Source organism: Stereum hirsutum (genome assembly GCF_000264905.1).
Source record: "Stereum hirsutum FP-91666 SS1 unplaced genomic scaffold STEHIscaffold_4, whole genome shotgun sequence".
Lineage (NCBI taxonomy): Eukaryota > Fungi > Basidiomycota > Agaricomycetes > Russulales > Stereaceae > Stereum > Stereum hirsutum.
In genome coordinates, this window is record NW_006763134.1 from 2,593,906 (window position 1) to 2,609,483 (window position 15,578).

Genomic DNA, 15,578 nt, shown 5'->3' on the forward strand with positions numbered 1-15,578 from the left:
GGATACTTTTGTTAGGCGCTTAGCTTGTAAGCGCTAACCACACAAGGAATTTGATATTGGGATCTTGTTACCAGCGAGCTTCTGCGCGTACAAATCCTGTGCAGTTCACGACAACATCCCCTTTCTACCCGCTGGCCTCATCATACCGACCTGTTCACAGTCCGGCACACTGACCTTGTCTATCAAACATGGCACTCTTTGGGATGTCTTTCATTCTTAGACCTGAGAATACTGACCTTCAGTGAGTATCACTCGCCACCCAGGGTCATCGAAGGTCGTGGAGACAAAATCGCGACCAACGATTGAGTTGCCATCAAAGAAATCCAGGGCAGCACTGCTCTCGGAATCCGATTCGTCTGCCATCTGCAGGGTCGTCCCAGGCCCTTGGACGCTGGTCAACCACACGCGAACGCGAGCCCGATCTCGATTGCGACTCGACTATTTTCCAACTGTTCGCTTGATGTAATACGACACGCAAACGGAAGAAGGTATATATCAACCTGCCCTCGCTTTTCCCCTGCTTTGACTCCTCTTCCCGTTTCCTTCGTCCAACCTTCCCCCGTTTCCCGTTTCCGCTCAAAATCCCCTCCCCGGTGCTTTTGCAGCGTCATAATCAACGGTGACGCGTTCAGCATCCTTCCATTCGCGCGACATGGTGTAAGCTCTGAACGTAACCTTGCATTGCTTGCGCTAAATGTTTGCCTATAGATTGCACACGATGCATAACGCAGGCTCTACCTCCTCCCTGGCGTCCTCCGCTTCAGGGTCGTCTATCTCTTCCCCGCCACCATACCATACCGGCGTCGTCCCTCCGCAGCGCTCAGGAAAGCTGAGGCGTCTTCCCACTCCTCCTTCATCCGCGTCCCTTTCTCTCACTCTTCCGAGCGAGTCCTTACCTCCGAGAACTCACTCGCTAACGCCTCGCGCCTCTATCTCTTCCACCAAATCTCTCGGAATACGTCCACTCCCTACACCCCCGTTATCCCCATCTTCGTCTACAATTCTCGCCAACCCTGAACCGAGTCCAGCGCCATCCCTATTATCACCACCGTATGAAACATCATCCATACGCCAACGAACCTGTCGTGCTCAGGTCTCCCTTCCGATCATCTCCACGACTCGTCTTCTGCCTGTGCCACCTTCGTCATCATCAGCAGTAGCGATGCCGCCCGCGGCCTCACCCCTGAGTCCCGAAGCACCGAGTGTAGAAGAGCTGAGGTCGAAGAATCTGTCCAAGTTGAGGAGACATTTAGGGAAGAGTGTTCCCGCGGATTTGGTCATCAAGCCTATCGCATGCGACGATGATTCAGAGGGCGAAGACGAGGGCGTCGAAGGAGACTGGGTAGGCGATGATGACGACGACGATACTTATCGGTATGGGAGGTTAGCGGAGGAAAGGGAGATGACGACAGTAGCGCCTGCTACACAGAAGTGGAAGAGGTCGGGAGGCGTCACCTGGGCCGTGAAGCCGTCAACACCCGTCTCACCCCCCGTCTTCGCTGTCATCGGTCCTGACGGCCAACCTCTGCACGAGAAACCATCACATAAATCCTCGTCGTCTTTCTCTACTTCTGCTTCTGAATCATCCGCCTCCCTCGCTACCATGTCTTCCTCGTCATCGTTATATGCGGCCAACGACTCGAGACCCAGTGTGGCGAGTGGCCCTGGGATGTGGCTTCAGCGTAAACCGCTTGGATGTCTCCTGCCGAAATCACCTCCGTCCATCGAACCTTTGGGCATCCAGCTTCCACCTGGTGATTCCGATACGGAGAGGAAAGTTAACAGTCGGCTTTGGATGAGGGAGGTTCGAGGGGACAGGACGGTAGAGACCGATTACGAGGATATCATGAAGGTCCTGCGCTCTCTGCATTAGCGTGGTTCTTGCATCGATAGGTGTATTTGTGGTGAGATGTCCGGAAAAGATGTTCCGTCTTCTTGGGTAATCCTACATGGTCGCTGTGGTAGCGAATAATGCAAAAGTGGCTGGCCAAGGTGATATACTCCGCTTGTTCGACTGTGTAATGATAATGTTTTCCTGCTGTGTTGTTGTGTTTTACCAGTATATACAACATTCTTTAGAAATTGCTTTCGCTCTCTACACTCCGTCCTGCCTCAATCTGGACTATATACGCACGCTCTGAGTCGTGCTTCCTTCCCTCAGATCCGTGATCTGACCCACACAACTCCACACTCCTTTCACCATGGACACTGCATATACACACTACCGCTCGTTAACTGTTATCGGCTTAGAGCCTCCTCGTCGGTCTCCCCTCGCCCTTCACCTCGCCACGGACTCTGACCGAACTGTGTTTGGACACTTTACATACACCACCCACTGCGCCACAATCGAATACTACTTATCACGATCGATAGTACCGACATCGATCGCAATGACTTTTCATATTTGGATAGACTACGATCGTGAAGGGCTATACTCGGTGCGCTTGCCCGTGTGGCGTTATCCTAGTGCGCAAGCACTATACGGCTCACTTCGTCGGTAAGACTCGTATGGCTAATACACTCGAGGATGTGGTGGACGTCGAGGATGCTTTCGTATACGAAACTCTACACAGAGACAAAGTCGACGGCTGTATACGGTCCATTGATTTGTATGACCTTACTTTTGGGCACCCCTCAGTGTCTTACATTCGAAGAAACACACTGGCCACTGTTTGTGGTTCCGCCAGTTCAGTGAAATATTTGCGGCCATCAAACATCAGGTACCGTTTAGTCATCACCTCGCATCTGTCCTCCCTATCACAGCGTAAAGCTCGAGAATGTGACGCGGCACATTTGCGTCGGATCCCAGAACGGGCCGCAAATGTGACGAGAATCCGCCCGCCGACGGTTGCCAAGAACGCTACGCCACACTCTGAGGTCGCCTTTCGACGACCTTTTGGTCGCGTTCCACAAGTTCTGAGAAGGTGACCAGAATTTAGTATTTGAGCTCGTCATCGCGTGAGAGAGGTCCGTGCGCACGATGGTGCTAAGTTGTGCGACAGTCTCGACTTGTACTTTTTCTCCATCTGTTCTTCTCGTCGCCCTTCAACTTGTATATTGGCCTCACGCTCTCTGCACCGTCTCGCACGCTGGTGACAACAGAACTCAGGCCTCGGGCTCTCAGGTGTACTGCCTTCTGATACATGGTGCTTTTCTGGGTCTTGTACTACTGCTATAGCTCATGCTGGTCTTTAGTCTGAGTCCTTGTCTGCCTGGGTGTTGCCTCTGCAAGCTAAGCTCTCTGGTATTGTACACTGGATAGAACTAAGCTAGATGGTGGCATTTCTAAGCCTGACCCAAGCACTAACATCTGTCTTCATTACAGAAACTTTCAGTGAGCAATATAGAGTAAGTATATCTCTTTCTATGGTCACTTAGCTTGATGGATGTAATAGTGCATATGGACTCTATGAAGTTTTTTGTTCACTACCCTTTGTTTGTACTACTGTAGCTACATACATGCTGGTAATATAAATGCATTGCCATCATGTTGAACAGCAGCAGCAAGCATCATAAGTACCAGAAAACCAAGAATAATGGAATATTTCAACAGCGAGTGCCAGCATGTACCAATTGCAACGCACTAAACGTCGGGAACATTTTCGTCATATTGATCTAGGACCCCGTCACATTCTCGTCGCGGTGGTGTCGAATTTCAAGAAAGGTAGCAGAAGTTGACGAACGGCGGTTTCTCGTCGTATTCCGGGCGCTTCCCGGGCGCTTCCCGGCATCGGACTGGAATGTGCCCTCCGTCGAATTCTCAGGTGTTACGCTGTGTATGGCTGAGCAATTGCAAATCCCGACATTGATGGCGCCGTCGCCGACACGGCGCATTATATTCGCATCAATCTATACGGACGCCGACATACTTGAGGTGGTTTGATCCGTCGCCACAGCTTTTGAGGAGCTGTTCTCCACCGTCTTCAATTCGCAATGACGGACTAGACAACAGTTACGAATCTGGCTTTGTGATTGTATACATAGTTCAGCGCCGCATCATTGACGGCTAGATGTGGGTCACCTCACGGATTGCACATACCAGCAGTCGAACCATCCAACACCCTCGTATCCAGCTCGTGAATCTGTATGACTCGACCCTAACTTGATGCCTAAACCGGCGAACTTCACTCGCTCGAGCAGCCTGTCCGGCTAGGACGCGCGAAATAGGGTCCATCAAGAGCGTCATACAGACATCGGCAATCATCGATGCCACCGGTCATAAGTAGCTCCATTCCCGGGTCAAAATCGTTGAGCATCACTGCACCCCGTCACCATGACCTGAGTACGCCACATTAGCGATCTCTCGAGTCCTCAGGTGAACGACGACTCGACATCAAGCTGGACAAGTATGAGCTAGGTTGATAGACCTGTGCCGAAGTCAGAGTTGGAGGGTAGACTGTTGTGTCCTGGAGCTGAGAATTTGCCGGTCGGCGAGTATGTGACATCCGCCACAACTTATCGAGGATATTGAGCGGTCTCTGCAGAGCACAGACATCTCGACGACCCGCAGGAAATGATCAACTAGAGCTGTCGTGGTTGACGTGTGGACGTGCCCAAATCATTGCGAACGAGTTAGTTCATATCAAGCGTCCATCAACAAAGGAATCCACCCCGAGTGCGAGTGCGGTATCGACGCCCAGCCTGTGGAGGTGCCAGCACCAAAGCATGTTATGCAACTCGACGATGGGAGGGGCGATACCGGTCGCCATATGATGCCTAGTCGGACCGAAAGATGGAGTGGAAACGTGACGTGAATGAAGCCGGGGGTGCGAAGCAAGATCACTCGAGGATTTGACGACGAGCGACGGCGTCGTACGAATGATGTCGACCACAAGGACCTGTGAAAACCATGGTCAGAACAAGCGTTCATGGGTAATATGAAGAGAGATGGCAGAGGGAGGTAGAGCTCACGTAAAGACTTCGAAGCCTTTCACTGTATCCCTGTCACAAAATATGCACTCCGTTAAGACCGTACTCCACTGAGACCAGAAGAGAGCGGGGAAAATATACACCTACGCAACGAGAGCAAATGACAGTCAGGCGTGTCAGCGCGATAAAGACTCTGGGATGGTGGTCGGCAATGCATGCCAGACGCAATTCTTCCAGACCGGTGCTAGAGAGGGAATACGGTGATTTGAAGCATGGAGAGACCTGAAACACTCAAGTGGAGAACCGGGCAGGATTTGGAAACCCAACGGTCTGCATTCACGGATCCATCATTCAATTGCAGTAATTCCTCCGCTGCTCCTAAATTATCTCCGCTAACTTTCATGGTTACTTTTTAGAACCAAAGTCAACGCGACGCGACGGCAGGCTTTAAATCTTCCCTCCCAGCTCGGCGAACAATACGTCTCTTCCACGCCTTGCGCCTTCGGCCTCGCCAGCGCCGGAGGTGGAGGAACGACGGAGATCCCTGAGATGATTGGACAGGAGGAATGCAATATCTTGAACACCAGTAGCGAAGGAGAGTCAGTAAGGAATGGAATAACGAGGAGGAAATGCAACACGCACCGAGCGACTGTTCGAAGTTAAGTCTTGGGTCGCAGAAGCTCTGATGATAGAATGGATCCATAAGCACCACGACAAGAGCCGATGCAACCGTCGAATAGCAGGGCTAGAAGAACGACATACCTGGTACCTGAGCCCCAGCTCTTCCTCCGCCAACTCCATACTTCCCCCCAAACACTCAGTCACACTGAACCCCTCCTCGTCCACCTCGCCCGTGAACTCAAGACTGACGCCTCCTAGCCGAGAGTTGTTGTCGGCGTGGATGCGGAGGCAGGATGTGAGTTCAGAGATTATGGAGGAGAAGTTGCGTGTTTTTAGGCCGGTGGTGGAGGTGTGGGTGCTGTATTGGTGGTGTAGTGTGGCGTTCCGTGGCGAGATGGCGTAAAAGGAGTTGGATGTGATGGAGAGTTGGAGGGTGTTGACAATTAGTCTCAGAGGATGTATGGAAGGCGGGACAAGACGACGTACTTTCCGTGCATAGGATCACAGACCCAGATGACCGGATGGCCTGATCCTTGGACGGCTTTGATGTGGCCCGGAAGGTGATTTTCGACCTGTGTTCATATAGTCAGCACTCCAATTCGTACGAGCAAGAGGAAAGATGAAGCGTGGAGCAATGAAAGAAGAAGCCCGGGAATAAATTGACCCTCTGCGAAGGAACTAGCAGACGAGTGCCCTTCCAAGATCATTCTGGGGGTCAAGCGACTTCCCAAAGGCATGTATCGCCGAAACCAAGATTAAGAACAACAAACCTTCCCAGCCCCATACCTCGTAATCAACGTGATTCTCCCACTCTCCCTCTCCGGATTCAAGATCTCTAACAACCCCACCACCCCCTCCCCATCCACGCCCGGTCCGACTTTGATACCAATCGGATTCCGAACGCCACGGAAGTACTCGACGTGGGCGCCATCGAGCTGACGCGTGCGGTCGCCGATCCACAGGAAGTGCGCGGATGTGTTGTAGTGGGCTTCCGGTTGCGATTGGGGTGGGGTGGAAGATGTGGTACTGGTGGAGGTGGCGGTGGCGGTAGGTTTGGAAGGAAGAGCGACCGAGGCGGGAACGGCGAATTTGCGCGTGAGGGCTTGCTCGTATGGGAGCATCAGGCCTTCATGACTATCCGTAAAAATGGTCAACTATCGGTCTTGATCACATACTCGCTCTGATACCTCCACATTCCTGCGATTGAAGAGAACAGCTACACGTACCTCGTCCAGAAATCCACCTCGCCCAACACGCCTCTCCCTCCACCTCGCTCATAACTCGCCGCCTCGGGACCCGAAGATCCAAGCCCGATAGTTTGTGTGAAATCAAGCGCATCAGCAAGTCCAGAAGTTATTTTCTGGAACTCGGAGCTACAAAGGGCCGCAAAACGGAGTTAGCGCAACGCGGTGGAAGGGATAGGAGGAGGCGGAGATAAATGAATGTAGAAAAGAAGCAGGATGTATCGATGGCGAGTTGGCAAAGCGATGGGATGCACGGGGAGGACATACCGTAGGGTCTTACTCCTAACATGAGCGAAAGACCAATCTCTCGGGTGGTGGAGCGACGCAAATCCAGAGGTAAGGAGCGATCGGACGTAGTTCAGCGTTGTTGTTGAGTGAAAGTAAGCGCTGTAGAGTGAAAGTGAGTATCCGGAGAAGAGAGAGCGACGACTGATTGAAAGGCGAAGAAAGAGAAAGTTCTGGGGCCGAACGCGATACATACCTCAGGAGTCTCTCGGGATCTGGTGTGCGATCATCAGGATCGAGACTAGGGAAGATAAAGAAATCAGTGTTTGAGAGCGATAACCATGGTGATGAGAACGAGAACAAGGAGATTCACGATGGGAAATGAACGCACCCATTCACATTGTCGCCTCTGTACACAGGAGAAATGAAAGCAGTCAGCGAGGGATCATATGGTGGAAACGGAGACTACAAGAGCAAGGGTACAGGGAGCAGCTACAGAGGCGCTACTTGGTTTCGAAATACAGCCTGCATTTCTCGTGGTGTATTTGATGCATGATAGAGATACACACCTGAAACTCGTCACCTCCCGGTCTCCGATCTTCTCTGTTCCGCTACTCCTTGGCTTCGCATACTGTCCGGCAATTCGACCAATACGAACCTACCAGCCATATCATACAGGAAATCACTTCCAATGAGTATTGCGCTTGCGTGAAACGACTCAGGTCGAGAGAAGAAGTGGACGCACGATTGGCAGTCGGGAACCCCAGAGAAGAATGAGGGAGAAGGAGAGTATGAGGCCGATCTTCGCAGAGATATTTTCCTACTTGGTGTATAACATTGCACGTATGGAGCGAGAAAGAGTAAGTGATTATTCAGAGTTAGCAACGATCAAGGAGGACAGCGGTGATTGGACTGACGTGTGTGCAGGCGTCGAAGCTCTCCGCACAGTCTCCTGCGTGGAGGAGAAACGCTTGGCCTTTCTGAACCAGGCTAAGTTGGTAGCGTAGGCGCTCGATCTATATGTTTTATTGGTCAGTGACCTATGCTTTTCAATTTATCTCTTACGCAAACAGGCTCAGTCGAGGATGCAAAGGGAACGTACCTCAGAAGGCGTGACGAGCGGCGGTAACTTTTCAATCTTGGTTAAGACTCTGCTCGGTTTCCGAGAAATATGTGAGATCAAGAAATACGTGGCCTTGACAAGGAACTGAAAGGGACGTACTTCCCAAGTTTGCCCTCATCAGGGTACTGAACAGATTGGGCCACAGGCCTCTCGCGCCACGATGAGGGAGTCCACTCAGGGTTAGCGTCGGCCGAAGAGATCTCGGGTTGGGACATGATTTCAATGGCTCCTTTTATTACAGCGTTTTTGCAAGTATGCGGAGGAATATGTTCAGAAGGAAAGTCAGATGGACGATGAGTGAATTTTCGGAGAGGATGGTTTTTATTTTGATCTAGCATCGACACCGAGTCAGAGAGCGTATGATCCGAACCACAGAATCGGGTTAGGTTTCGCCCTCGTCATCAAGCACGCGGCGTCTTTCTCTCTTGAACTTGCTCTCGAACCTCTTCGACTTGAAGCAGCAGCTAGCTCGTTCATGCATCGCAAATCCATACCATGGTTTGTATCGTCTTACTATCGGCTGAACAAGCTTGCGTATAGAAAGCACCCTTCTTTTGACTCTACGATTACTTATCCTCTTTGCTCGCTTTTGTTCTCAACTCTCGATCCTCGCTGTTGTTCTGGGCTTTCTTTCTTGTAACTCTTCTCGCCGATGTCCTTCCGGAGACCGTGTCTTGACTAGCCTCGAACCTTTTTGAGTACGGCGAGGGCTAAGGCAGAGGCCATCAGCGACCGACGAACATCACGTGAAGTGGCGTAGCAGGGTTTTCCAGCCAATATTTTGTATTCAATCGTTTTTCACTCAAATACAACTGCACAGTCCTCTAGTAAAGATCATTCCCGACCAAGCTGGCAAGTTAGGTGGAAGAAACGGTAAAAATTACGAGGGCCATTAGACCTTATATGTTTCAAGTTTACTTGGAACTTGTTGGCGGAAGATCTGTCCGATCCGCCAATGAGCTTTCGCAAAAATTTCCAAGTTTTCACTAACATATAAGCCCTATTCACCGTAGACCGTCAAAAACGACAGTGGCGTCACGGGCCGGATCTTCTGAGCGTTGTAAGTTGAATGGCCCTCGCAAAGTTCACTTTAACCGAAATAAAATTCGGCAGGAATGTTACGATGTAATGGGGGCGTAGACCTGCGCAATTGAAATTTTGACGAAGGCCTTTCTGTACGCGCTATTCTTGCAGAAACGCTTTTGCGCCACAACACGTGATGTTCGTTGGTCGCTGATGGCCTCTGCCTTATCATCTGTACATGTCGCGGACGAAACTCCGAACGTCATGCTTCTGCTCACACCTTCCAGGTTTCTCCGTCGTCAGCTGTTGAGTTCTCCAACATCATCGAAACCATCTAACCTCGCCGAGCTCAAAGATCCTAAAGCACTGCCTAACGCGCTTACGTGGATGGCTGATTCAATCTTTTACTACCAGTGCACAAGGCCATGTACATTCTGCAAACATATGGGCATCAATAGACCTTATATGTTACGAGTTTTCTGGAAAGTTTTCAATCCAGATCAATACAAACTCAGCTCAAAACATGGTGATTTCCAGTACAAAATGCCCGGTGGCGCAAGAAATTTCTTTCTTCGTGATTGGCCAAGCGCGCTCCACGCCCGCCATTACGCTGAAGTAACTTGGAACGGCGACGGGATAGTCAATCCAAAAACAGCTCCACTTGGTTCAAGACCAATACAAGGTCAGTACAAAAAGAGGTCGAGTTTCTCACTAACATATAAGGTCTAATGGAGCAGTAGTCATTGTCGTGCCTTGTAAACTCCACGGCTCGACTCTCCCAGAGTTTGAGCCCCTCATGATGAATGTCAGGACTTTGCCGAACTTTTTTTGCACCTGGCCTTACAGTTTGCCCTCCAGCCCCTTTGTGTCGAGGGCTGCCGACAACAACCATGCCTCGAGGGAGGAGTACCCTTCGTACCGGATGCTAGAGGGCCCATCTGTCACTGAAGGGTGTCAAGTAATATTGGTGCATTTCAGCATAGATGTCAAGTATGTGCAGACACAGAACGATCCTGGTGAGCAGTATCCTACGGCATCGAGTTTCTTTTGCTCGCCCTGCTTTCCATTCTCAACCGGTCCCGGTCCCATGCTTGAGGCGTTCGACTGTTGCGCTTTCTCCATGTACAGTAGAGGCTCGCGAGCACTTCGGAACATTCACAGCAACTGAATCCAGTGTTAACGTCTTCCACGAGTCCAGGCAGTCAGTCGACGTCGGAGTCGATACCTGTGCGTTTCTCGCGCTAGTACTGTCACGTTCCCTATCCTGCTGTAGTCTGGTCGATGAATGGAAGTCGATAACATTGGCAAAGGTGCAATAAGTGGTCGTGAAAACGTCCTGTGCCTTCTTCCACATTCCTATGGCTCTACCCTTACCCTCCTCAGGGGGCTTATGATAATTGGTGCGATGTGATGAGTATCGTTATCTCTCATTCCCGTTTACTAGTAGCCGTTTTGACGTCTTCGTCGCCTGCTATGCTCCGACGTTGAAACACAGCAGTATTTCTCGTCACTCTACACCAAGCCAACGTCTGGCCATGGAAGCTTCTGAATCGGGGACAATATCACGATGGGTATCAATACATCGATCTCGCTTCTTGGGACATGACCCGACTAAGGAGGTTGCCATACAAGTTGGTAGCAGGGGCGATGCTTTGCTGCATCATCCATGCCTGATAATCTCGCCTGCTCTCTCGTCTTGTTCTCGTCTTCCCGGCTCCCACCATTTGTCTTTTAAGATCCCATCCACAAAGCTTCCCGTACCGTACCCTCAAGCAGACCCAGCTGCCAACGAGACAAAAGCTATATCTCCATTCACAACGTACCAACACGAATTTTCACAACCCGCCAGCGAGCGCGCGTAAGATATACATTCCTTCGTTCGTCATACTAATAGTCTGAATGACTATAAGGACGTATAGAGCCATTGAAAGCTCGTAGGCAATGTATAACTGAATACATACCGTAATATCTGCGGACGAGGACGATGAATTGTAGAGAGCTAGAGAGGGAGGGCGGTCTATCGGAGCGGATATATGTACTAGGTTTTGGCGAGAGAGCTGAGAAGGAGGCCAAGCAAAGAGGAAGACATGAGACGAGAGGAAATGAGAAGGGAGAAAAACCCGAATCCATTTTCGGGCTGCATGACTCAGAGTACGAGAGGCTGATGTATGTATATTTACTGGATACCAGTTAGTGATGTAGACGCGGACAGGCGAAGCGATCATGAATATAGAATGATGGTCGAGATAGAGGAGTCCAAAACGGCCAAGGCTGAGATACGAGTCAAGAAGATCAGACTCGGACATGTCGTGTCAGAACGAAACGATGATATGCAAGTGCAAATTAATGTATCCCAGAAGCGTAAAAGACGTAGAGAGAACATCGAGAGCGAGACGGTGATGAAGTCTAGGTTTTTTACACACAAGAAAATGAATAGGGACAGACATACGAACATGATCACGAAGAAGAAAATCCGGGATATATACAACAAAACACGAGATGATCCATCGGATTTGGAGTGCGAAGCTCACGAAGAATGATTATGAGGAGGAAGGCGGAGATGAAAAAGACAAGAAGAAATATACGAGTATGTAACAGGACGACAACGACGACTAGTAGAAAGATAGGGCAATGTAGAAGAGGGCGGCGTGGAGAAGGTATGTACACGAGGTAGCGCAGGTAGAGCGTTGACAAGAAGGAAAGGAAGACAAAGAAAAGGACGAAAAACGAATGTGCGATAATACATATTATAATGAAGTGAGTGCGTGCGCAAAGTCTGGAAAACGAGGAAAGGAGATTAGATTGATAAGATGAGACGTGTTCAGACTAGAATAGCCCAGAATCGAGATGACGCAGGTTGGAGACTATCAGCAGGAGACGAAATGGGGTCCAGCGAATGTCGTTCCTCGGCACAATACGCAATGTCCTGAAAGGAACGTCGACCGACGCAATTGCCAACTGTCGACCCCCACGCACGGGCTCAGACGAGAGACGCATAGTCTTAAAAGAGGGACACCAGCCCACTCCCATGCGTTCGCCATACATAGCGCCACGCCGCCACATAACCCTCGACCCTCGACTCCAGTTCCACATCGGCATCCAATCGATCTCATTGCTTCGATATCCTGTGTTGCGCCGTCATTCGGATATCAAGATAGTTTTGTTTCGTCTAATCGGAGGTGGTGGTTGAAGAGGGCAAGCGAGCGAGGATCGTCGGAAAGAGAAGCGGGGGTAGTTGTAGATCGTCAATCGAGGGCGGATGAAAACGGGAAAGTGAGGGCGGTGAAGGAGGGGTAGTCCGGAGTGGTTTCAAATAGTCAAGAAAACGAGATGTGAGGGAGGGCGAAGGCGAGGGATGACTAGTCCTTGAACGAAGTAAAAATCCACTTGAGCAGCGGTCGATGTGGCGATTGTTTCGACGGCATCGTCGACCTCGACTAAATACCCATCCATCATATCACAACCAATACCACCACCACCAACACGAACAAAACCACGTAAAAAGTAGAAAGTAAGAACCACAACAACTCATGAAAAAGAGACTGCGGTGAAACGCACCCTAACATCCACCATCCTCGCCGAATACCCCGGCGGAACCGCAACATACGTCCCTCCCCTCGTCATCCCGGTACCAACCCCAACACCCGGCACATAATCCTACATAATCATAACTCTTCCTCAACACATTCCTTTCCTTGCCCGTATGATCGTACACACATAATGTTGGTAATGATGCCCCGGCGGCATAGTATTCGACCGCCTTGGTTCCCTTCGCGGCAGCACAGCCGAAACGGGCTGCGGGACTGGGATCGGACGTGGTGTTGGCGCTGGGGCGGGTGAAGGACCGGGGTAGGAGTATGAACGGGAACGTGTGCGGATGGCGGTCGGCTCGGCGGATGGAGAACGGACATGACGTGGTTGGGTCTGTGGGGTCTGTGGTGGCGGTTTATATGGTTGGGCGGGAGGGAACCGCTGCTGTTGACGAGCGGTTGTGGTAGACGCAGAGACTGGGGAGGTCACTCGGGAGGCGGAGCGGGAGCGGTGTGGTGTGATTGTGTGGGAGGAGACGTGGGAGGAGTTGTTCGGAGGAGAGGGATAGCGGGATCCGGAGAGGATCCGGAGCGGGTGTGTGTCTGGGGCTGAGTCTGACTCTGGAGCTCTTTGTCGTAGACGTGTCGATGAGTGTACTGCAGATGACTCCCCGCCGAAACGTCCCTCGTCTTCGACCGCGTCGGCTGCATCCTCGGCGGAGGCGCTCCCTGTGCACCCGCCCTCGCCTCGCCGCCGTCATATGGATGAGGCAAGTTCTGTTGTGAATGGTATACATGCTATGGGTGGGAATGGGATACGGATTGAGACCGCTCTCGGGTCCGCGAGCGCGTGGCGACTTGGGAGGGCGTGGACTACCGCTGAGTGAGTGGGTGTACGGCGTGTACTTAGCGGCTCCTCGTCTTCACTGGAGTATTTCTGTGGATAGTATACAAAGCGCACGGGAGATTAATCACAAGGAACGGGAGGAGGATGTTGAGGGATGTGACCGACGGGGGATAGTAGCACAGGTAGCTTACAAGCGTCTAAGTTTTCCGCATAACGAGGAAGGCCTAGTTTTCCTGAGGCTATTGAGTGAGTATCTAGCCCAGTTATATATCTGATGGGACCGACTAAGGTACTGGTCGAGGTTTATTCCGTCAGGGTATTCAACAGACTGGGCCACAGGCCTCTCGCGATGAGATCATCCACTCCACTGGGCTGCCCACGGCCAAGTAGCTCTCGGTCGACGACATATCTTCGTTGACTGGGGGCATTTGGTAGACAACAGTGTGGTCCAAAGCACAAGATAGGAGACGGTGGTATATTATCTCGATATGTCTGAGGTAAGGGGAAGGAACTGTTGCAAGACGCTGACTTGTCGCTGAATGCTCATATGAACCTCAGAATGGGGTTAGGTTTTGCGTTTCGTCATCGACAGCGCATCCGTCCTCTTGTCGACACGAACGTCCGCCAACGGTTGTGCCCAAGTTGTGCCTTGCTCTCTCGCCCGCAAATGTCTCTGTATACACTTCTTTTCACGCTTAAAACCTCGTATACTCTTCTGGTTTTCTCGGTGCTCATTCATCGTCGCTCGCTTCCACTGGCTTCTCTCGGAATATCCTACCGTCTCGCTGTTGCTCTGGAAAAACTGAGTACTCGCCTTGCACCCCGTTGCATAACTTCTGGGTGCGTTATCCTTGGTATAAGGGGATATAGACTCATACATTCCACTGCTCACTGCACGACGTATCGTCCTCAGCGACCGAGCTCTCCACCATCGTGAAGCCCACATACTGTAACCCTTGCAGCTTCAACAAACTTGGCTACTCTGCTATACAATGACAACCAATCTTTTTTCTTCGCTATATGCTCTATCTTTACGGTCACCTTCGCACACCAATTATTCCTGCAAGGCGTCGATAGGATATGGTAGTGGTGATCTCGGCGTCATACCTTCTCTCTCCTTGACTCTTTTGCGTTTCGCCCCACTCAGGGTTCAATTCCCTAATAAGTTTACCCTTTTTTATGGCCTCGTGTCCTATTTCCTTCTCTATATCCACCTGGTCAGGTCTTATCGGACCATAGTCCACGGCAAGTCTGGGGCAGATGCGGTCTCGCGCCATATTGTTTTCCTTACCGTTGGCGGTCAAATATTTCGACTTCTGATGATGCCTTCGGTCACTTTCGGCAGAACGACATCTGTAAATAAATATTGACCACGGCCAACATTATCTGACGTGGTCTATTGTTTGGCCTGGCTATCGATGACCGGCATCCCACCTTCTACGTCGTTTCTCTCGTGTCTTCTCCAAAGGCATAGTCCTTAAGCGGGAAGTGGATGCTCATGACCATATACCCACCACGGTGCCTTAGTCACCAGCGCTATATGTAGTGGTAGTATGGGTATTTACCGTGCCTCCTGGCATCCACCTACAAACCAAATCCGCGGAGAATGTGGTCCTCTCGTGATAGAATAGACTCACGAATTCTTTCTCATATCGCTGCTTTGTTTCTCCGTCTCTGGTTCCGTGCATCTGCCTTGTCGCTATAAATTCCGAAGCAGTGCCTCGACTGTGCTGTACCGTTGTATTCATTGGTCGCTCGCTGATCAGTGATCAGACGTGCATGAAAGGAGCTGTGTCCTATTTCTCCGAAGATCTCAGAGACTGCATGGCGCTGAGGAACGACTTTCCAACTACACGAGCTACTAGCATTGCAGCATGGAGGCCTAAAGCGTTGTACAAGCAAGACTTATCGTTTCGATCAGCCTGTGCACTTCGTGAAGTCTACGCTTCATTGCTGTTCAATTGTTCCACTCTGCACGATCCCTGATATATATATATATATAAATTTCGATCATTCACTGCGCCAGACACCAGTGTCCTTGCATGATTTTTATCGCGCGGGTCAGCATGGGATAGACCACACTGTTAACGCTAGGA

The 15,578-nt window shown here is 50.8% G+C and overlaps 4 protein-coding genes across 4 annotated transcripts; 2 read left to right on the forward strand and 2 right to left on the reverse strand.

Annotated features, from left to right (window-relative positions):
- Positions 1 to 145: 145 nt before the first annotated feature.
- Positions 146 to 1,873, forward strand: STEHIDRAFT_167194 (uncharacterized protein; the record flags this gene model as incomplete). The annotated part of the gene is made up of 3 exons (XM_007302164.1): positions 146 to 488; positions 606 to 657; positions 709 to 1,873. The coding sequence occupies exons 2-3, from the start codon at positions 653 to 655 to the stop codon at positions 1,871 to 1,873; spliced, it is 1,170 nt and encodes a 389-aa protein (XP_007302226.1). The 5' UTR covers positions 146 to 488; positions 606 to 652.
- Positions 1,874 to 4,738: 2,865 nt separating this feature from the next.
- STEHIDRAFT_120031 (DAHP synthetase) lies at positions 4,739 to 8,354 on the reverse strand. Its single transcript, XM_007302165.1, has 15 exons — positions 8,182 to 8,354; positions 8,062 to 8,110; positions 7,877 to 7,975; positions 7,705 to 7,779; positions 7,529 to 7,617; positions 7,351 to 7,368; positions 7,216 to 7,260; positions 7,002 to 7,121; positions 6,717 to 6,863; positions 6,261 to 6,624; positions 5,977 to 6,062; positions 5,632 to 5,848; positions 5,512 to 5,551; positions 4,912 to 5,444; positions 4,739 to 4,838 (listed from the first exon to the last, which is right to left on the reverse strand). Exons 1-14 carry the CDS (start codon positions 8,295 to 8,297, stop codon positions 5,317 to 5,319), a joined length of 1,593 nt encoding a protein of 530 aa, XP_007302227.1. The 5' UTR covers positions 8,298 to 8,354; the 3' UTR covers positions 4,739 to 4,838; positions 4,912 to 5,316.
- Positions 8,355 to 11,546: 3,192 nt separating this feature from the next.
- Positions 11,547 to 13,572, forward strand: STEHIDRAFT_120034 (uncharacterized protein). The gene is made up of 2 exons (XM_007302166.1): positions 11,547 to 12,542; positions 12,664 to 13,572. The coding sequence occupies exon 1, from the start codon at positions 11,953 to 11,955 to the stop codon at positions 12,400 to 12,402; it is 450 nt and encodes a 149-aa protein (XP_007302228.1). The 5' UTR covers positions 11,547 to 11,952; the 3' UTR covers positions 12,403 to 12,542; positions 12,664 to 13,572.
- A 475-nt stretch (positions 13,573 to 14,047) lies between these two features.
- STEHIDRAFT_109591 (uncharacterized protein) lies at positions 14,048 to 14,954 on the reverse strand (the record flags this gene model as incomplete). Its single annotated transcript, XM_007302167.1, has 4 exons — positions 14,048 to 14,332; positions 14,431 to 14,542; positions 14,590 to 14,835; positions 14,917 to 14,954. The coding sequence occupies 4 exons, from the start codon at positions 14,952 to 14,954 to the stop codon at positions 14,048 to 14,050; spliced, it is 681 nt and encodes a 226-aa protein (XP_007302229.1).
- Positions 14,955 to 15,578: the final 624 nt, after the last annotated feature.